General features: G+C 46.3%; 1 protein-coding gene across 1 annotated transcript; it reads left to right on the top strand.

Moving 5' to 3' along the window:
- The first annotated feature begins 572 nt into the window (after positions 1 to 572).
- LOC146810652 (zona pellucida sperm-binding protein 4-like) lies at positions 573 to 20,297 on the top strand. The gene is made up of 9 exons (XM_085614439.1): positions 573 to 722; positions 4,057 to 4,244; positions 5,022 to 5,116; positions 7,348 to 7,478; positions 13,861 to 14,050; positions 17,844 to 17,988; positions 18,942 to 19,017; positions 19,556 to 19,660; positions 20,143 to 20,297. The coding sequence occupies exons 1-9, from the start codon at positions 575 to 577 to the stop codon at positions 20,295 to 20,297; spliced, it is 1,233 nt and encodes a 410-aa protein (XP_085470565.1). The 5' UTR covers positions 573 to 574.
- The last annotated feature ends 1,627 nt before the right edge of the window (positions 20,298 to 21,924 follow it).

The following is a 21,924-nucleotide window of genomic DNA, read 5'->3' as shown; positions in this document are numbered from 1 at the left end:
TCGGTGATGATTAACCTTACATAGTACCTCCTTGTTGCAAAGCATCAAAAACCTGGTCAACTCTTACCTTCTTAGCAAATGGAGACCAGTCACCCTGATGTTGAAGTGTCCCTGCCGAAAATGGTAGGGTGTCTCCCCTGTCACTACATGGCTTATAATTATTGTCCTACTCTTGTGTGAGGGTTTCCTTCAATCACCTCCTTAAAGAAGTGTCTCAATCACAGAGCAGATGTGTGAGGATATCTTCTTGCTGTATGGGTTTCTGATATGTTGTGGGGTTGGAAACACTGCAGCTGAGTTGAAATCTCCAATATGTGCTTCTCTGATCAGTACTAGCTTTTGACTGTTTTTTTCTGCTTGTGCCTCAACAGGATGGAGAATATACGATGATCATAGACGTGAAATCACTTCCTTGAAAACGGACCTTCCAGCATCTTAAATGTCCATTGTTTTCTGGTAAGTTGAGGCGTTTATCACTGTAGCTATTCACGTGTTGCTGAACGGCATTTGCTAAAGACGAGTGACAGTCTGGAGGCTGGACCCTTAATTTCTTTGCCTCCCTGGTTGTACAGCCATGGATTCTCCAGGCCCAGATGTCTGTGAAGCTGTCAGTTCTAGACACCGACTGCCATGTGGTCCAGTCACTCAGGAGGCTTGCCTTGGGAGTGATTGCTGCTATAATGCCAGAGACACTGCTATGCCTTGCTACTTTTCAAGCCCAGGTAGGTGCCTTTGTTTGCTTTGTTTGTCTGCATTGTAAAATGTTAAGGAGTTCCTACTGGTAAGTGTCTGGCCAAATTTATCTCGTTTGTAGGATGGAAGTGTTACTCCATGGCACGCAAAGATATATCTTGCTCACTGTCGTGTGAGCGATGTTTCAATGCCCCACTTCCTGTGCAGCTGGGGTGTCTCATCTGGGAAGATGTTGCAGTTGCACTAATCTTAATTGTACTACACATGTGAGCATGCGTGTTATGCTCTTTCAGTGCAGTAGTTAAGTTGTGACATTTTTAAGTTGTCTTTAAATGGGGATGTCCAGAGGATTCGGAGGGCTGTGGTAGAACCGTGCAAGACGGAGAGAATCGTAATATTAACATAAAATGCAAGGATAGTCTTTAAATATGGGTCCGGCCCTCATGGTTCAACATTGGACACCCCCTGCTATAAACAGGTCAATTTCCCCGGTTCTGAGAGCAAATTGACTCCTTAAATCAGTGGTTCCCAAACTTTGGTCCTAGGCCCCCTGGGGATCCACGAAGCCTCCTAAGGAGGTCCACAACTACTTGGATAATTACATAATCTTTACAGATTAATAAAGTGTATAAAAATAAGAAGCTAAATGTACAATGGAGAATTTTAAAATGTGCTGTAAAGGAATTTTAAATTGGAGGCTAAGAATTAAATTAGTAACTGATTGATTTGTGGTAGCAGTACAGATGAATCGAACAGAATATAGTATGGACGATGAGTGGCCTCAATTGAATTTAGAAAAGCACCAACATTTCTATTAAAATTAAATGTTTTATTTGTGTATTTCCGAATTAAATAAAACATGTGCACATTAGTGTATCTGTTTAATGAATGCTTTTTTTAATGTATTTTGTTCTGTATTGTTTTGTGCTTCAAATCATCGACAATGCTTAGTCTGGGGTTCCCGGTTTCCAGTAATTACTCATGGAGGTTGGGGGGGGCTGGGGGGGGGGGGGCCTGATCCTAAAAATGATTCAGTGGGAACGCCCCAAAAGTCAAAAGTTTGGGAACGACTTCCGTAATGATATGTCAATAACATTTTTCAAGACTCCTGAATATCCTGGGGTTGGAGCTGTAGCCCTCCGCATGAGTGGAAACTGGACTTTCAGGGCTCTTGCACCATACAAAATGCAACGAGTTCTGATAGTGGCTCGTGTAATAAGATCTTCTGGGCTCCAAATGTAAATTGAGTGTGGTGTCCCACTCTTGCATGGAAGGATCCTGGCTGTCATTGAGACCAACTCTACTCCAAGAGTAAACTGATGTTTAAGTCACTGCCCAAATGCCTTAACAATCTGCACTCCTTACACCAAGCCAGCAATCAGCCTTTGACCATTGCTGCTTCACGGCTGCAACTGGAGGGAGTCTTCCTGCTCCTACGGTCCTACAGAGTACCAACTAAAACACAGCCCAAGCGTGCTGTCCTCCCCACCACTTCCCCCTGCCCTCTTCAGGTCAAAACAAAGTACTCTCGTAGCTTGCTTTGATCTTCTTCTAAGCATGGCCGCCTAAGCTACCACCATTTCTGGCCCTACACACTGTCCGTTCTATTCACTCCATGTAAGCCAACTCTAAGCACCAGTGACCTCAAAAGCTGTGCTTGCTGGTGCCTTTGTAGTCGTGGTTTTTCTATGTGACTTGCACCAAAGGTGTATTCGGATCTAATGGAGAAGAATCTTCGCACATCCTTGCTGCGAAATTGGCAATGCAATGGCTTCATCGACAAGGCGACTGAAAGCCATGTTTCTAACTTCCTTTGGAAGTCTTGCTGAAACCTTATTTTTAAACCCAGGAGGTTTGCTTAACCATCTATTCTGCCACAATGTTGGTTTGCTGATTAGCTCCTAATGAAAAACAAGCATTTCAATGTAATAGGTATCGCATTTATGAGAGTTTGAGCTATTTGCAATACAATAGCTTAAACTCTAGCAAATGCGAGACCTTTTGCATTGCAAATATCTTTTTGTTTACTAGCGCCCATGCGGTGCTTTCACATTGATGGAGGCCACGCCCCTTTCTTTAGACAAGCCGCGTCTAATGAAAGAGGCGTGGCCGACATTAAAATGAAACCACTGCATGTTGCGCTTTGACAAAGAAAGCATTTGTTTGTCAAGTTGACGAACGCATGGTTTTCTTTTGGTAAAAGCACCCATGCCGCGCTTTTCCTTTAGTAGCGGCCGCACACCCTTCTTTAGACATGGCTTGTCTAAAGAAAGGGGCGTGGCCTCCGTGACTGACTGTGAAAGCACCTCATGGTCGCTAGCAAACCACAAAATAAGTAGGCTTAAACCGGATCTCCATTAGTAAGTAAAATAAATAGAGAAACGTGGCCGCTATAGTTAAAGCGGACTGCCATTAAGTCAAAAGCATGCAGCGCGCTGCAACCTAGTGGCTGGAATAGGGGCAAATCATTAAATAAAATAACCTAGTGGCTGGAATAGGGGCAAATCATTAAATAAAATAGGGCTCACAGCCAAGATAAAGCAGACCGTGTAACAAGACAAGTAAAAGGTCCAGTCATTATGGGAGGTAACAAATGCAGACAAGGCTGTAGCAAGGAGGGACTAACCAGCCTAATAACGACATGGAAGCCAACATTTACGAAGGATAATGACACAAGCCAATTAAAAATATGGGCAGAGAGTGTGCGGGCCTCAAAGCCATACTCCACGCCTCGCAGCAGCGCATGCGCTACCCAGGCTCGGCCTGATGATTTATAAATGCACTTTTTATATATTTTTATGGCTAGATTTATCTTTGCTTTTGTTTTGTTGTAGGCATTTCACAAGACTGCTCGCTCTGCCCTGTATTGACAGGATTGCTTTAAGCCAGCTTGCTTTCCTAAGCGAATATTCCTGAAGCACCAGTTTCGTTTCTCACTAGATTGTAGGCCTAGATGCCCTTGGATGCTTTTTTTCCTGGTTTTTCAAATTGTGCTGGCCTTTTCATTCCACCTGGAACGGGATGGGGCAAGTTAACATATAATTGACGGTAAACCAATGGGGCTGCCAATGCTTTTTACAGTTTTTTAAATTTTTGTTATTTTTTCTGCGCAAGGACTTTCCGATTCAAGTGGTTGGTGAACAGAATTCATTTTTATGTCTTGTACTGCAGACCCTAATTCCTTCAGGTTCTTATTTCTTGGTATCCATATTTGCTGGCAAACGTGGAAGAACTGGTCTATAGCCCCTTAGCTGGGCAACAGATGTCTGTGGGATAATTGCTTGGAATAGGGGGACCAAAATCTCTCTGTAACAAGAGGATATTCTTGCTTGACCTGATCTGTCTTGTTCCTCTGGTGTTTAGTGACTGCCCGGTGCTTGCCTGACGGCGAAGCCATCATTGCCATCTCTGCTGCAGTAAGTGTACCACCTTTGGACCTGGGCTCTGTGCACCTTGTCACCGTGAGCAACACCTGCCTGGGCTTGAGTGTACACACGAATGGAGCCTTCCTGGTGTACAGATTCCCGTTGTCCTGTGGGAGCAGTTATCAGGTGAGGACTGCCTGTAGCTCTGATGTAAGAGTGGTCGTAACGTGTACTGTCTTCAGACAGCTCTACTGTGTAGCCCTCGCCATCGACATAATTGCCAGAGTACTCTTTCATTAAGTTTCCTGGGGAATTGCGTGGTGGTAGGGGTGACTGGCTTGTGAATGTTCCACTTTGTTGTGATCTGCCTATAAGGTTACGATTGGGTTAATGTGGGGAAGAAAGTCACAAAAATAGTCTGGTGTCTGACCCTATCCGTGCTTTGAGGTCCACCAAGGTGGACTTGTGGCTACCTGTGATTGTTGTAATCAGATCGTGATGCTCCAACAAGCATGGATCCAGTTGCCATCCCCATCTATCATGTTTAGTTGTTGGTTGCAATATGGGTGCCCTGGAGGGCTGGATTCATTCTATATTTTGAGGCTATCGAATGTTTACGTACAGTAGATTAACATGGAACTCATTTACAATTCTATTCCAGAATGGCTGTACTTTATTCTCTCCCCACTCGTTGCTCAGACTGTTCAAGGATCTAACAGCGTTAGTTTGGGTGCTTTTCTAGTTCAGGCCTCAAGCAAGGGCCTATACTTAAGGGGCTTTCGCAATGAGCGGTTCTCCATAGTCAGGTCATGGAAGCTATCCAAGGGCAGCTGACTCTGCAGTATTGTCGATTAGGTTTTTCAGTGTTTTACCAGTTAAGTATCAGTGATTGCTTGTGTGTGTGTGTTTTTTATTTTTTCCCCCTCTGCCACATAACTTGGTGCCTTGTCACTCTGTATTCAGGTCGCAGATTACGCGGTGTATGAGAACCGGCTGGAGTCCCCTCAAGAGATCTTAAGCTGGACTGGCTCCTCTATCATAAGGGACAGCGCGTTTGGGTAAGGGGGTGCTGACCATGTCGGTGATCACGCAGGAGATGGTCTTTGATGCTAGGTTGAGCTGTGACTGCAGGAGGGTGCGGCGATCTGCATGCTGAGCTTGTGGCTTCATCATAAGTCATAGCAACCAATGCATGCTTTCCAGGCCGACCTTGGAAGACTGGGGAAGTGCAGCAACTGGCCTTGGGCCCATGGTTTATGTGATGTATAAATGTCAATCTTAAAGCTGAGTGTTTAATATCTTGTGATGCTGCGTCTGCAGTTAAATGAATGGCCACCGCCTGCCTTGCTGAGTGAAATGCCTATCGATGGAATGTAAATCAATGAACAGATCATGTAGACCATATCTACTGTGAAAAGCTGCTATTGGCCAACCTGGGGGGGTTTTCCCTCTCGCTTCAGCTAGCTCTTGAACTTTGAGTAGGAAAGTAAATATTCCGAGCAATTTCTTGTTGCAGGTTAACAGACCGAGCGAGACAGACAGAGAGAGAGAGAGAGAGAGAGAGACAGAGAGAGAGAGAGAGACAGACACCCCCCTCCCCCCCCCTCCCCCCTTGTTTATCTTTAACAATCCTCAGCAGTCTGCGTGATGGCGATCCTGTCAACATCTTTGCATCGATTACCTAAATAGCACTCTTCGGTAGAATCTGTTTGGGGAGAGGATGGGGTCTCGCGGCTAGTCTGCCGACTTTGGTGCTGGAAACCAGGGTTCGAGCCTCGGGGTCGCGTCCACATCCTGTGATTCTGGGCAAATCACGTTATCTCCCCGTTCCTGAATGTGTAATGTAAATACGGTGCTCGTGTAAAGCGCTCCAATACCTTCGGGTCGAGTTTGCGCTGTATAAATAAGCGCACACAAAAAAAGCCAACTGAAGGCGTATGCATGAGCCTTCCTCGGAAGCAAGTAGCAGAACCTGGGAACATGTTCTCAACTCCCCTGTAGGTGGCTGGCATTAGCCTTTCTTCCAACAAGAGCTTGAAACAGATGTCATCTCTCGGAGCCCTGGTGTGCCTCTGCCTTACTTCTAAAATGTATTGTTTCAGGCTGGTCACTTTTGAACTACTGTGCTTGTTCCTTTACCTTGGCTGCTGAGTTGACGACCTCGCTGAATTTTAAGCTGTCACTACACGAGGTGCCTGCAACGAGCTATTTTATTTGTTGGGGTTTTGTTACATGAATTCTAAACTTTCCCGTACCAGCTTGTCATGGACCCGTGTCACCTAGAAATGGGACTTTATCCCCTTTGCCTTCATGTGATTCTTGCTACTTATGGGGGTGCAGCATTAGGCCTGCTTGTTGGTGAGGAGGGCGTTATGCGAGGGGTAAGGGTGACTTCCACCAGGTCTTTGCACCTGGTTGGAACCATGGCAAACGCTTGACTATCCCACCAATTTACCAGTCTCCACAGTCATACCAACTGGTTACATTGGCTCATGGCCCATAGCTACAACCTAAAGATGGAAGGATAGTGATCAACTGCAGGTTAGTGAGAAATCTGCCTGGCTTATGAACCCTCACACATTGAGCTGCCTTTAAAGATGCTAGTGACCCACAAGAGTACTGATCTCCGGTCACTGGTTTTCCATATTTAAACTAGTGATGTGCAATTGCAGAACTTGACCGAGCTCATGACTTCATGCTGGCTTGTAGTATTTGGACTTTGCAGCACTTCACCTAAACTCGAAATGTCATGAGGCTTTACTCCCACAAACTTGCTGTTTTTTATTCTCGTTTTTTTTCTTATCCATATGCATGGAAATTGTTCAAGTTAAAATGGGGGTGTGCCATCTTGGCTTACCTCCAGTTTGAATGCCCCTCATGTAAAACCAACGCTTTAGAGATTTTCAGGGAAGGGTTGTAAGTGATTATGCGGGGATCAATGCCAAATACGTGTGCCATGTCACAGCAATTGACACCTATTTTTATGCATGGTCCAATGAACAGTTTGGAGATGCAACTTGAGCATGTCTATTGTTTTTAGTGAACTCCTGGTATTTGTTTACTGTGTGGATGTACCCGCCCCCAGTTATGTTGTCTCATGGATTACATTTCTATTCAGGTTGGATTGGTTTGCGTGAGTCTCATTGATGGACCACTACATCTCAGAAGTACGTTCACATTGAAAATTGCCCCTCCCATTTACAGAGCTTACCCATATGCTATTTAATCAAGTGTTCTTTTAGAATGACCCTTTGTGGCCATGTTAATGATTCTCTTCTATTTTTGGTAGGTTGACTGTGCGTTGTACATTCCCAAGCAGTAGCAGCTCCATCCCACTGCAAGGTGAAGTCTTGACACTGCCACCACCTCTTCCAGTGAGCAGTCCTGGCCCCCTTGGTCTTGAAATGAGGATTGCTAAAGGTAAGGCAGCATAAGAACTGCACTAATGCACTGCCTCCTTCCAAGAAGCACCTGAATAAAGAGTGTCTGATTGCAGTGAATCTCCATATGAACTTTGGGGTACATGCATCAACGTTTTTTGCAAGCGCAAACGGTGTGATTCGCAAAAATCATCCGATTGCGCCCGCGGGACGCGCGTTGGCAGTGTGAAGTGAGCGCTACGCTACGCTGGGAAGCTGATTCTTTTACTCTGCATTCATTTTTAAAAATTGCTTATTTGTAAAATCTGTTCACTTACCTGCACTTCTACACCATTACACCCCTCTCTGGTCCACCGCGAGGTTAGCTCGCTAGAGTGGAGTGGAGTGGAGTGGAGTGGAGTGGAGTGGAGTGGAGTGGAGTGGAGTGGAGTGGAGTGGGATCCTGTTTCCGGGCAAGAGGTGAGGTTAGCGCTCTAGTGGCTTAACCCCCTGTACAAAACTGGATGCTCTCCTGGTCGCGCAGCGGGCGCGCCAAAGGCAAGCCTATCCGCGCCCGGGAGTCGCAGGAGCCAGGGACCCTGGCCAATTAGTAGTAGCAGATGACCCCCCATTGAGACTGGCGTACTCTATTACAGAATTGTTGGAGCTCAGACCCAAATCTGATCCGATCGGTTTGACACTTGGCCATCTCCGGAGGGCCCTTTCGCATGTTTAGCCTACCGATTTCAGAGCTCTGTGGGCGAGAATTTCCCAATTTCACGTGCCCCTGTCAATACACAATCTCCAGGTTATCACCCTGCTCCTCTCGAATATTCCAATGCAGGCTTTGACATCATCAAAATAAGTAAACGCCCCACGAAGCAAGGCTGGCGAAGCCTTTTATGCAACGTAAGATCTCTTCCTAAGCACTCTGCCGAGGTTTGGGATCGTCTGTCATCTGCGCAGCCTGACCTTGGGTTTCTGACTGAAACTTGGCTGAAGCCCCACTCTGTCCCCTCCATCACACTCGCCGTTCCTGAGGGTTATAGTCTTGTTTGCTTGGACAGACAATCCCGGGAGTAAGGGGGGGGGGGGGGGGGAAATCGCCATAGTGCACAGAGACAGTATTAAGGGCACCATATTAGAACAACAAAGTGACCTGACTATGGAAGTCATGGTCTTTCGTATAGACCTCTCGTCCCAAACAAGTTGGAAGGGGGCTCTTGTCTACCGACCTCCTGGTCCTCTAACTGAATTCTCCTTACAACTCATTGAATTAATCGCTCCGCATGTGATCGCGAGCAGCAATTTTCTATTGCTGGGCGATTTCAATATACATAGTGAATGTGCCTCCAACGTCGATGCAACAACACTCCTGGCGGATTTAGCGACATTAGGGCTATCCAAGCTTAATGAGGGCCTTACGCATACAGCTGGCCATACATTGGACATTATTTTCTCTAATTCCTCCAATGTTCTTTGTGAATCTCCACAGGCACTGCCTTGGTCTGATCACGCGTCAATTGAATTTTTTATTCGGGCCCCCAGGAAGACAAGCAGCTTTAGCCATGCTACCCATCATTGCCATCGACATTGGAAAGGAGTTACCCCGGAGGGCTTCCACACCTTCTTTGTAGAACCACGGGTTCCAGAACTAGGCAACATAGAGGATGCCCTCACCATATACAATCTGTCTGTTTCAAGTGCTATTGACCAGTTGGCACCTCTGAAACCTTCTTCTATTATCCCTAAGCGGCCCCAGAATGCCTGGTATTCTCCCCAGCTACGTGTTTTGAAACATCTTTGTAGGATGCATGAGAAATGGTGGCGCCGTACTCATGACGTAAGCAACAGAGGTTGGTTTTATGCTTCCATGGCCAATTATCATGGGGAAATCAGGGCAGCACGTAAAGCCCACATTGTACTACAATTAGACCAGGTGCACAATGACCCTAAAGTGCTTTTCCGTATTCTCCAAACCTTCACTAATCCTATAGCCTGTGAGAACCTTGTAGTTCCCACGCAAAAATTGTGCGACGACATTGGAACCTTCTTCACACAGAAAATAGAGCTTATTTATGATAAAATAGTCCTGGCAGGGAAGCATTCCATAGTCATTTCACCACCTGAGACACCTGTGCAGATAGTTACTCAACTATTGGAGAGTTTTCCTCCGGTTACACAGGTAGAGGTAGAGTCACTGATCCGCACCGTTAAATCAGGATCCCCCCGGGACATCATTCCGGCTAAGATTACCACCTCTCTTGCCTGCCTTTTGTCCCCTTCCATTACGCATCTCCTCAATCTCTCCCTGAAAGAGGGTCATGTTCCTTTAGAATGGAAAGCTGCACAGGTCATGTCTATCCGTAAGAACACCAAGGTCCCGCTGACAGAGTTTTCCAATCTCCGTTCTATCTCTCTCCTCCCATTCCTGAACAAGCTTTTAGAGAAGCATAAAAATATAGATCTTTCCAATTATGTCGACCGGACGGGTAGTCTTGACTCTTCTCAGTCAGGTTTTCGACCTAACCACAGCACAGAATCAGCCCTACTAGCGGTCACCGACAACATCATGATGACCCTAGATAGGGGTCATTCTACTGTCTTGGTGCTGTTGGATCTTTCCGCCGCATTCGACACAATATCCCATCAAATATTGCTCATGAGGTTGGAGGAGATTGGACTTAGAGATTTGGCCCTTCAGTGGATGACGAGTTTTCTTTCTTCTCGTTCACAGACTGTCACTCTTGTGCCGTATCGTTCAGCACCTACAGAACTGACCAAGGGCGTACCTCAGGGCTCTTGTTTGAGCCCGACCCTGTTTAATATCTATGTGGCTCCCTTAGCCAACCTGTCATGGAGTTGTGGGTTTATCCCCATCTCCAATGCTGACGATACTCGGCTGCTTTTTCCATTTGTTAAGTTTACTCCATCAGTGCAGGAAACCTTCTCTTCGGGAATGAGAACTATTTCCCAATGGATGAGGAGTAATTTCCTTCAGTGCAATGTGGGAAAGACGGAGATTCTGCTTTTCGGGGAGGCCCAATTATTGTAGACCCCCAGTTGGTGGCCAACTGACTTGGGCTCCCCTCCCACTCCGAAAACTTGCGTTAAAAATCTCGACGTTCGCATTGAACAGACCCTCACTATGAAGGAGCACGCCGCTCAGACAGCTGGTTCATGCTTCCAAATGTTGGGTCTGCTGCGCTGTATCCTCCCTCTGCTCCCTGACTCGACCCGGAAAACATTGACTCGGGCTCTTATTTTAAGCTGCTTGGATTACTGCAACGGCTTGCTGGCCTCAGCTAACAAGGACGCCTTTGACAGATTGCGCGTTGTCCAGAATACTGCAGCACGCCTGATTGTCAACGCCCCCCCAAGGACTGCTTCCCGTACCTTGCTTTATAAGCTCCATTGGCTCCCTATGAGGGAGCGAGTGAAGTTTAAGGTTTGTTGTATTGTACACAAGGCTTTGGTCAACTCCGGCCCTACTTACCTTGTGGACAAATTCATTCTTTATAAGCCTCGGAGGTCTCTCCGCTCTGAATCTAAATTCCTATTTGAGGCACCTAGAATTAAAAGGGCCCGATTTGGGGGTAGATCCCTCTCTTACCTAGGTCCTCGTTACTGGAATTCTCTTCCTTTACAGCTGAGGCAGTGTACGGATCATCTCCTTTTTAGGAAGCAGCTCAAGACCTTTCTCTTCTGTTTCTAGTCCATAATGGACTGCTGTCACAAGCCGCCTGGCCTAGCGCAGAGATACCCCTTCGGGGGTCGATTCTGGCGCTCAATAACTCAAAATAAATAAATAAATTTGCGATGCATCAAAGTGTTAGGCACTCGCAAATTAAGAAATTGCAATTTATTGCAATTTCTTAAATTGCGATTGCATTTAAGGAATCACAATTTGCAGTTCCTTTAAATGCAATGCTAGAAGCTTTTAGAAATAGCGAATTCGGTATTTGGGGCCACAAAATCCAGAGCCAATTACTCCGGTCTGTATTTTGCAAAAACCTTGAAAAATGCACTAAAGAGCATTTTTCACGGTTTCAGATTATACACACACACACATGCCCTTGGGGCATGTGTGTGCGCAACATGGGTGCACTTCACGATTTCAGGGGTGAAACAGGGTGTCATTTTGACACCTTTGCACCCTTGAAATTGCATGTGCAATTTCCCATTCATTCCTTTGGGCCTGTAGGGCCATTGGAATGAATGGGAAGCCATTCCTTAATTGCGACTCGCAATTTGCGACTCGCAATTAAGGGATGTTTAGGAATCGCTATATGATTCCTACATGCATAGGCTTTTGAGAGTCCTTAATTGCGATTCCTTGATAATCGTAGTTAAGGACTCGCAAAAGCTTTTCTTGATGCATGTGCCTGTTTGTCTTTAGTGTTCTCAGAATTACACTAGTTAATGAGGAGATGAACTTGTCTCAGGCCTTCCCTTTAGTCACGGGGTAGATTGGATGGGGTGGCTTGCTTGCAACCAGGACCGGGAGTGGTATGTGGGATCGAAATTTCCCCTGCATGGCTCTGTAGAGCCTGCTCTGAAATTGCTAGTCGCTCTCTTGTGCACTTGTCTTAGTCTTCCCTTTTGTGAATGTAAAACAAAATGGAGTGCCTTGAGAGTGTGAAAAGAGGATGAGGCATTCCTAGGTCTGTGCCGGGAGCCTGGAGTGGAACAGCCCTTACCTGCTTCCCTGGAGTTTCACAGTAGCGGAGTTGAGTATCTCTGGGTGCCGGGTATTTCCTTCATCAGTTTCTCTTTGCTTCCTCTGCCAGCATTCAGTAAACCTTGTGTATTGGTTTGACGATAAAATTGAGTTGGACTTTGTGGACTAGTTAGAATTGGGCCCAGAAGAGGCTGCAAGTATGCAGAAGGTGATGGGGGGAGGGGGTGGAACTGGCTGAATTTCACTCGGCAGTTACATAAACTCAGCAAACTTCTGCCAATAGGCAGAAATATGCACGTCGTGCTGAGATTCTGTGCTGAAAAATCACTTTGGCCATTAAAGTTGAAATTGCTGCTTCTTGAGTAGAAAATCCACTCAAGCAAGCCCTTTGACCGTGAATCCCCCTGCATCAGAAAATCTCACCAAAGTCCTAGTAGTGTCTGGAAATCATGCTAGGGATCCCAAATCTCATACATTACAGGAGCCTAATGGGAGAATTCCACCACGCAGCGAGTTGTGGCATTTGGCCTGAACTCCACGTTATAAGATTAACTCTGGGTCGCAGAATTCCTTGCCTCTTTTCAGGCGGGTCAGCCTCCATGAACTTAAGGAAACGGAGACTGTTGTTGCATCCAGGTCACTCTCCAGGTGGTGTCTCTCCCTTCCTGTGAAGCTGGCTGTAGGGCAGACACCAGCTCTGGTTGCACAACCTCCTAATCATCTTGAGAACGTGAATAAGCCAGGGGCTTGTAGAATGGAACCCATGGGAACCATTACTTTATTTACATAGGCACTAGGAGCTGGGTTTGCACCAACCAGTGGACTTTTACATGAATGGGCCTCCATGACCATGAGTCTGGTCCCAACTATTGATTCTCAAAACATGTGCCCCAGCTGTATGCTTCACCCAATAAGGGGGTTGGTAACCCACGGTCAAACAAATGCACAGGCTTTGGTACAGGTACAGGACCTCTCATGTCAAGGAACAGGATTAGGACTTCTTTCAAGCCCTATATTCGTGAGATGTTGGGGGCAAAAAATCAAACTAGGATAAATGGGTTTGGGCACTGGGGCAGTGGAACACTACTGTACACCATGCAAGCGACGTTCTGTCTCAATACGTAACATGAAATCTGGGTTTGATGGCTCATTGGACTAGTGCATCCACTCCAGAGACACATACTATATTGTCTCCATGATAATAGTTTGAAATCCTGACTGGTTTGCATGGCCTTATCTCCTTTGGAATTTGGTAAATTGATTACTCTTTGGTAACCACCTACACGGACTGTGTGGGGAAGGAGCACATAATGTGGGCTCTACAGAGTTTGTGGGAGTGAGTTACCTACGCAGATCCAAAGTGTTGCAGGTGTTTGCTGACTTTCCAGCTCTGCCAGGAAGTTGTGAGTAGAGACAGTCTCGCTTGGGCATGTTGAACACTCCGAAGGTTTAAACGACATACTATGCTTGCTACAGGAAAGCTTACCGCATTAAGTGCCATGTTTGTATCATGAAACACGGTATGACTGGTCCAAATAGGGATTATACTTGGTAGACAAAACCACATCCCATAAAGATGTTTTGTTCTCAACACAAACTCTGGACTTGAACGCTTCGCCCCCTCAGCCCCCCCCACCACCAATAATTTATGGGGTAGTATGCTACTACACTATCTGACCGGTAAATAATGCTTGCCCTATAACTTGTACTTACAACAAACCAAACATAACTTCCTTTATTCTGCTTAACCTCCCAATTCCAGATCACACCTATGACTCGTACTATGGTGTCAGGGAGTACCCTGTGCTGAAGATCTTTCAGGACCCGGTCTTTATAGAGGTGCGGATCCTCCAGAGAACTGATCTCCACGTGGTGCTGGTTCTGAATGAGTGCTGGGCCACACCATCAACCAATCCTTTGCAGCAGCTGCAGTGGCCCATTCTGATCGATGGGTGAGTGACTTGTTACAGGTGGTTTGAGTGCAGCTCTTTTATGATTGATACATTTAACCACAAATACTTCACTTTTGAGAACTCCCTTCCCAGGTGCTAGGCAGGATCCACCACTTGCTTCCTGGGTACCAATCCGTCATGTCAAACAGATTGATCTGAAAATTGTTCAGCATGACTATGTTGCCCCAAAAGAAATTCCTGCTGATCTAGGTAGCCCAGGAGAGTTTTCTTTGCTGTGCTCCCTTTTAGGCTTACCAGTGTTCCTATGGCATTGAATAAAAGCGATGGCAGTGATCCCTGTCCATCTTCGAAGGATGGGCATATTGGTCTTCCCACCCCCACCACCTTTGAGTGCTAGCTGCTGTCTGGAGGTAGTCTATGACAGACTTCAGAGAGAACACCTTCAAACTTCTTAAATCATTGATATGAAGCTGAAGTCGCACCCGACTCCTTAGCGAAGCCTTCCATTAATTGGAACTTGTCTTGCATACTGTTCAGTTTTGGGCCTTCCCTCTTCTGCAACCAGTCCATGACATCATACTATGATCCTGATGTTTGAGCCTCTGTCCTATGTAAAAGCAGTTCTGACATCTTGGCATCTTGGCCTCATGCATCATCCTTGTCCACTACGTCAGGTGGAAGCTCTGGGTTCAGCAATAGGATCCTAAGTGCCAATGGACTCCGCATCCAGGAAATCTGAAGGATGTCATTCCGATTTTGCAGGAAACTGCGAACGATCTGCAGTGATAGCTGCTCAAATGGAATTAATTCAGTGAAAGGCCCTTGTTCCTTACTGAACCAGGGATGAATGTGATGACTGATGTGCCTCAGCTGAGGCGGCCACCTGGGGCAGGTAGAGATCAATTACTTTTTTCATCATGAGCTCTGCAGGCCATTGGTCAGGCTATGAAAGCCTGCCGGCTATCCTTCAGTGGGGAGGCTGGTGCAGGTTTATGGACCATGCCACTGCCATATGGCATTGCAACAAACAGGACAGAGTGGGGTTCTAGGTCCTGTACCAGGAGGCTCTACGCCTCTGGAGTTGTGGTGACAGGCATTTCCCTGACCATGAACCACCTGGAACGTGTTCCTGAATGCCAGAGAGGCATGTGGCAAATCATAAATAGTCTATTATGCGGTGGCACAGGGCATCTTCCAACAGTGAGGAGAACATTGTCTGCATGTTTATGCTACTGTCTAACATGCAGTGCCAACCATTTTGCACATTTGGGAGATGCGGTCTGGCTGGAATGGAACACTGGACTCTTGTACACTTTCCTGCCTGGATTTCTGAATGATCTAAACTGAGCTGGCCCAGTCATCGTAGTGGTTTTGAACTGGGCTAAAAGTAGTACCTGGGACTTCTGGGCATGAGTGTGTTGTCTGTCAAGGCACCATCCTTGGAGGATCTTCTGGTGCAGCTACAGGGCAGGTCCTCCACCTATATCTATGTACTCTAACGCTACATGCGTTAAGATTGAAAAGTTGAAACTGAAAGTTTGGCCTGCCACTTGTCATGGTGGATGTCATCCTTGTCACCAGGAGCCCTTCCACAAAATCCATGAATGCCAGCCACTGAGGACATTTGTGGCCTAGTGTGGCAGTCATAAGATTGGTCTCTCACGAGCAAAGCTGTTGGACATTCATTTGTTTTATCTTAAGAGCAGCAAGTTCTTGTAGTATGCAGTATTAATGGGATTTCTCAGCCCTTTGAATCTTTCTGCATTCATCGGAACAACTATTCTTGTTTAAGTTGCCTGTTGTGTTGAGATTTATTAAAGGTTGGTCACTTTCCAGTGCAACAATGGAACCTTAACTTTGTCTTTACATTTCTAATGTACACTCTTCAAGCCGATGTATTGTTGATTGCTGCGTTTCCTGACTTTGAAGACCATCTTCCTCAGTGATTAAATCAGCTTATTGTGTAAGAACTCCAGGCACGTTCAGTGCAATTTAAACACAAGGAGATGATGGACGGAGCGCTGAACCTTTTCAGACACTCTTTCCCCCCCCCCCCCCCCCCCCCTCCTCCCCCGTCACAAATCTGGGTTGAATCCCTCATCGTTTGTTAGCTTCCTTCGCCACCCCAGTTCAGACACAGCTAAATGCAAATCAGTCTTGACCCTGTGGTTATGGGAACAGTCCAGCCCGAACTGCCAAGCCATGTCTTCCCTGGACCAGAAACCAGCATCCTGGGAACTGTTTCTGGGTAACACCCTTCATCAGCCAGGCTAGCTTGAATCCAGTGGCAAAATGAGCAAGGGAGCCACGCCTTGGCATACCATCTTAGGGCGAACAAAGCAAACACTAGGAGATGATGGACGGAGCGCTGAAACTTTTCCGACACTCCCCCCCCCAGTCACAGATCTGGGTTGTATCCATCATCGTTCTTTAGCTCACTTCGCCACCTCAGTACTGGGGTGAATGTATGACCTTGTTCTGCATTCTGACCATCAGTTGTTGTTTTTGCATTTGTCACCCCGAGTGGGACGGGTATGCCCAAACGTGGGTAAGGTGCGTTCCATGCCACTGGAACTATCCTGGCTGATGAGGGGTGAAACCCCGAAACCGGTCCTAGGATGCTTATTTCCAGTCCATGGAGGACCTGGCCTGGCAGTTTGGGCTGGACTGTTCCCATTGGGCACAGGGTGAAGACTGATTTGCAAATGGCTGGGTTCAAACTGGAATGGCATGGTGAGCAAAAGAAAACTATGGATTTAGGCCCAGCTCTCTGTACTGTGGTGAATGTATGACATTGTTCTGCATTCTGTCTATCAATTGTTATTTTTGTACCTTCAGTGCAATTGCCATACACCATATTTTCACAGACAAGTTGGTGCTGAGGAGTCGGGCAGCAGTCTCGACAAGTCAGGACTCGTTGTCACATATGGCATCTAGCACCCTGCCTGCAGTCTTTGTTCCCTCTTTGAAAGAGGGGAAGCTCAATTGGCAATACCTTAAAGGAGTTTTTAGGTTGATTGTATTAAGGAACAGTGTGGCAATTGGCTTTTTGTCCCTTTCTCTGGGGCAAAGAGAAGGATGTGCGGTAGAGGACTCCGTTGAGGTGGATAGTCCTCTGCAGCAAGATATGCTGCACAAGGACACAAGAAGCAGCCCCTGGAAGGTCTGAACCCGTTCCACAAGGGATAAGGCTGCTACCAGTGTGTTTGTTCATGGAGTTCCAGTTGTTGACATCTGCGAAATGTGCTTCAGTACATGTGGTCACAAAGCACTATTGCCTTCAGGCCTAGGACTGACTGAGATAGCTCTTCTTGGTCCTGCAGGACTTTTTGGTCTGAGTCCACTGCAGACACTCCACCTGGGGTATTGCTCGGGTATCTATTCTAAGGTGAGGGGTCTCTGGTTTAAAAATCCATCATAAGTTGCCTTTGGTAAATCACTCTGTGGTGGATACTCGAACTGCAGATTTATCACCCCTTTCTGTGTTGTTTTTTTTTAGATGTATTTAATATTCTCCAATGTCCTAGGTTGGAGAAGTACATTGGTACTAATTTATTTGCGTTCTGCATCTGAGGGTGCAGGAAGGAAATGGAGGAACTGTCAACAAGCAGGGATGGCACTTGTATGCAGCTCTGCCCCCACACTGGGGTGGGTGATGTGGAGCCACACATCCCCACCTAGTAGCCTGCAGGAGCACTTATGAAGTTTTCATATCCAGTCTGGCACCTGGGGAGTATTCTAAGGTGAGGAATCTGCAGTTAGCATGTGAGTGTCACAGAAGGTAAAGTAACTTGTTCTTCTGACTCTGGTCTCTTGACTGTTTGTGGTGCAGGTGCCCCTTTGGCAGAGATAATTACAAGACCCGGTTGATCTACATTACCACTGCATCTGCTTTGCTGGTCCCATTGCAATACAAGCGCTTTGCAGTCAGTACTTTCACCTTCGTGGACAATCCTCAGCAGAACATCCATGGGCAGGTGAGTTGAAGGTGTAACCGCTCTGAATGTCTGGTATGGATAGTCCGCCCTTGTAATTAATACACTTCAGGCATGCAAAATGTACACTTTCTTTTCTTTACGGGTGATACTAGACCATACTGCAGCTGCTGCGTTTGTCGCCGCCTAGAAGTCTTTCATTGCTCCCTATTCTTAAGATGTAGGCTTATGTCGGTTGCATACCTAGTACGTTCACTAGTGAAAATGATTGTTGATAGCATGAAAGGTCAAAGTGAAGGTCTGGACAAAGATCAAGTATGCCTCTACTTTAAATGTTCTTCAGTCAAAAGTATGGCCCAGTGATGCCTTTCTGACAAACGCATCCACATGTTGTATCCTGAGGCCTTCCCTGCCTGAGGCTGAATGTGGTGTTTGGGGAGCATAGCGCAGGTGCTACGGTAAAATGGACAGGCCTTCTGTAGAGAATGTAAACTTGTTATAAGTAGAACACCTGCGCTCCCTTTCCAGGGGCAGGACGGGTGTCCTCTGTGTTTTTGTATCCCTGATATTGATGCCATGTTCACTTGTCTCTACTTTGCAACAAATACTTCCATTCTTGTGGGGGTGATGAGCCTGTTCCAAAGAAGGAGTGGAGTGTTTCTGTGCCCCTAACTCCCTACTACCTTTCTATCCCACCTATGTCCTCTTTCAGTGTAGAAAGTGTGTGTGTGGGGGGGTGTAAGGTGAATCAGACTTCATCGTGATGTTTCACTGTTGCACACAGTGCCTGAGTGAATGCCTCATTTGTGACACATCCCAGCAGTTGTAGCAGAACATTCTGTTGGATAGAGAAGTCATTTACAGAACAGTTAAGTGCGCAAAGCCAATGGAATACTTTGATTTGCTACGGTGTCAAGACACATGGGATGGCCCTTGTCATTCCTTGTACTCTTGGTACATATTGCTATAGGGTTGATGTTTTTCTTTAATTACAGGTCTACTTCCACTGTAGAGTTTCGATTTGCATCCCTTCTGCACTTGGGTCTTGCTCAACTGTTTGCCCATCAAGGAGTAAGTCTTGCCCAGTCACCCCATCCCAATTGTCCTTTTGGTGCCTTCCGTCAAAACCCATCCCTCAAATCCACTTTTTGGTGATGCTTTAAAGCCCTGCCTTACAGTGACCGGGGACTCCCTACTTGCATGCAAGCACGATTGAGAGGTTAGAGCACTGACTATGTAGTTCATTGGCATTTCTAGACTGAAGAAAAGGGCCCCCAATAGGTTTTCTTGTAGAAATGGAACTGAAAAGTAAAAACCAGCGACCAATGGTGTAGAGCAGGGAGTTCCTCTAGTTCTTACTGTAGGTAGTGACATGGACATACATTGACTTTGTCTTTTTTCCTCCAGACACTTAATATGGGACTTGAGTTCCCTGACATGCCTTCTCTTTCTTCCTTGTGGCCTGTTCTGAATTCCCAGTCGAACATCTTAAATGCAGCATGTACTGACAGAAATGGGTCAAGGAACGGGTGGGGAGTGTAAACCTACAGGGCATTGCTAGTTTTGGGTGCAGTATGACCCGCAATCTGAATTCCCAACTCCTCTGCAGAGAGGAGAGATGTTTCCATTTCAGACAGCAGGCCTCTGAACCTTGTGACTGCCGAGGGACCAGTCTACTTTGCCAGTGAAAAGGATGGATCGCTGATTCTGGAAGGTATGGGATGCAGGAGTTAAACTCCATCTGAGTTCACAAATCTCATGACGACTTTATTTTAGGCTCTGATTATCTGATTTCACAATAGAACAAAAAGCTAAGCGAGCCTTCCTAGGGTCTGCTGCATAAAAACTGCTTTCAAGACCTCAAAGATAATAAACATTCATACCATCTGAAGATCAGGGGGTGAAACATCTACATTTTCGATACATAAAGGAGGAGAAGTAAAATTGGAACTGCCCTTTGTTCCAAGAGGGAGCTGTGGGTAAAACCAGGCTGTCTTCTTCCTTTGTCATTGGGCTCCTTTGATGTAGACCTGTCCTAGCTTGCTTTGAGTTCTACTGGTTTTTGCTAAGTTGGTGTAAAAACTGTACTGAAAGCTAGGTTGGTAAATATCCTTCGGACTGCAAGCGTGTGGCAATGAGTACGTTTCTACAGCCATGTGTAATCACTTCACTGACCTTTTTTCCCCTCTCTAACAGGCTCTCGCAGTTCCAGACCCTCTGCAGTGATAATGCCCTCCTGGACCATTGGAGTGTTCGCTGCGGTGGGACTTCTTACTGTGGTGATGTTTGCAGTTAAACTGTGTCACCACCATCGCAATCAGAAAAGTAAAATGGTGGCAGTAAACACATAACTATTGAGCACCATGTGGAAGAGAAGTAAAGGAAATATGAAAAATCTAGTGGGAATTGGTCATTCTGATGGTATGAGCTTGAAACAATGCAGTGGGAGTTGGCACGTAGGATCAATTGACCCATGCGTTTGAGGTTGTTGCGGCTTATTTTATGGCCTTTAGGACTGAAAGGCACTGTCCTTTGCCCACCCATAGCTTTGCCTTGGCAAGACCCATCAGTTCTACCTTTAGTCAGGTGGGAACATCAGTTGTGCATGCTTTCAAGCAAAAGACCCGCGTTGCTGCTTTAGTGTACTAAGCATCTCGCAATAAGCTTTTTTTTGGGGGGGGGGGCGGGGGGTTTAAAAAATGTTTTTGACTTTCTCTGCCACAATTTTTCGGTCTGGCTTAGAATGCTTTAGAGGTCTCAGCAGGCTACTGCAGTAATGCATTGTTACATTTTCTTTCTTCATTTTTTGAGAGGCAGTAACTTTGCCAACAACCACATCGGCCCATGAAGAAAAATGCACTGAACCCAAGAACAAACTTCAGTACTGCTGTTATAACTACAAAATATCACCTAAAGAGGAGAGTGGGAGTGAGAAAAGTTGAAATGAAGCGCTCAGCTGATGATAGTTGTATCTATGAACTTGCAGAAGATTATCTGACCAATCCCCACTTGACATCTGAGGATAGTTTAGGCTGAGCCAAACTCAGCTGGGAAGGAGGTAAACATTGAATCGCAGTTCAGGAAATTCCGGTCCCAGAAGAGAAGCCTGTTAGCTTATCTTGCATCCGTAAACGCTTCCGTGGCGTTGTCCTGTGCAGCTTTGGTAAATCATTACCACTGGCCTTTCCCTACTTGGGTACCATAAGGTTACCTCTAGGTTCAGTTGAATCTGCTCTTTCATTAAACACTGGCTGACTTTGTCTAGGCTGTGAAGCCAGCCCACGCAAGGAGTGGTGGAGGAATCCGAATTGTAAGGAACAAGATGCCTCACATTGTCACAGCTCTCCTGTGGGTTACACAATTCTGCATTCATGGTCTCTTTAGGCTCAGAGGACCCACCAGACCCAACCCCACCCCTTCAACCGCTCTTTGGAAGGATGGAATACGTTTTCACAGATCGCGGCTTTGGTTTGGCTCTCTTCGGCCACTAGTTTGTTCAGCTTTCTTCCACGTTTTCATCCACACGTGGGGAAATGGGACAACCCGCTGAACCTCTGGCCTTCTTACACTGAGCGGCTACATACAGAAAGGTTGTGCACAACTGACTAAAGTGTGCTTTGGTGGAATGATTGTTGGGCTAATGCTTTGCCAAAGGTTTTTTTCTTTCCATTATCCGCGTGCTTTGTTCATCAGTATTTAAATGTTCTTGGATTTAGAGTATTTTGGCCAGTGATGTTTATTCAGCCTCTTCTACCATTTTTCTTCTTCCCACGTCCTGCCTCCTAGGAATTTCCTGCAAATCCGGCCTCTGTGCCAATGCTCTGACCCTGTAAAAAGGATGCCTAATTGGGTCATCCACAATTACCATGAGTTAACTCCTGTCCCTAGAATATGGTACCGAGGATCCCAGGGCGTGTGAGTTGTTATCCCTCGTGGACTGCAGAACGTATTGTGCCACAGTGTGGCACGCATGGCTCC

Source organism: Triturus cristatus, chromosome 7, assembly GCF_964204655.1.
Source record: "Triturus cristatus chromosome 7, aTriCri1.1, whole genome shotgun sequence".
NCBI lineage: Eukaryota > Metazoa > Chordata > Amphibia > Caudata > Salamandridae > Triturus > Triturus cristatus.
Note: the sequence above shows the minus strand (reverse complement) of the source record. Positions and strands in the feature narration are given on the sequence as shown.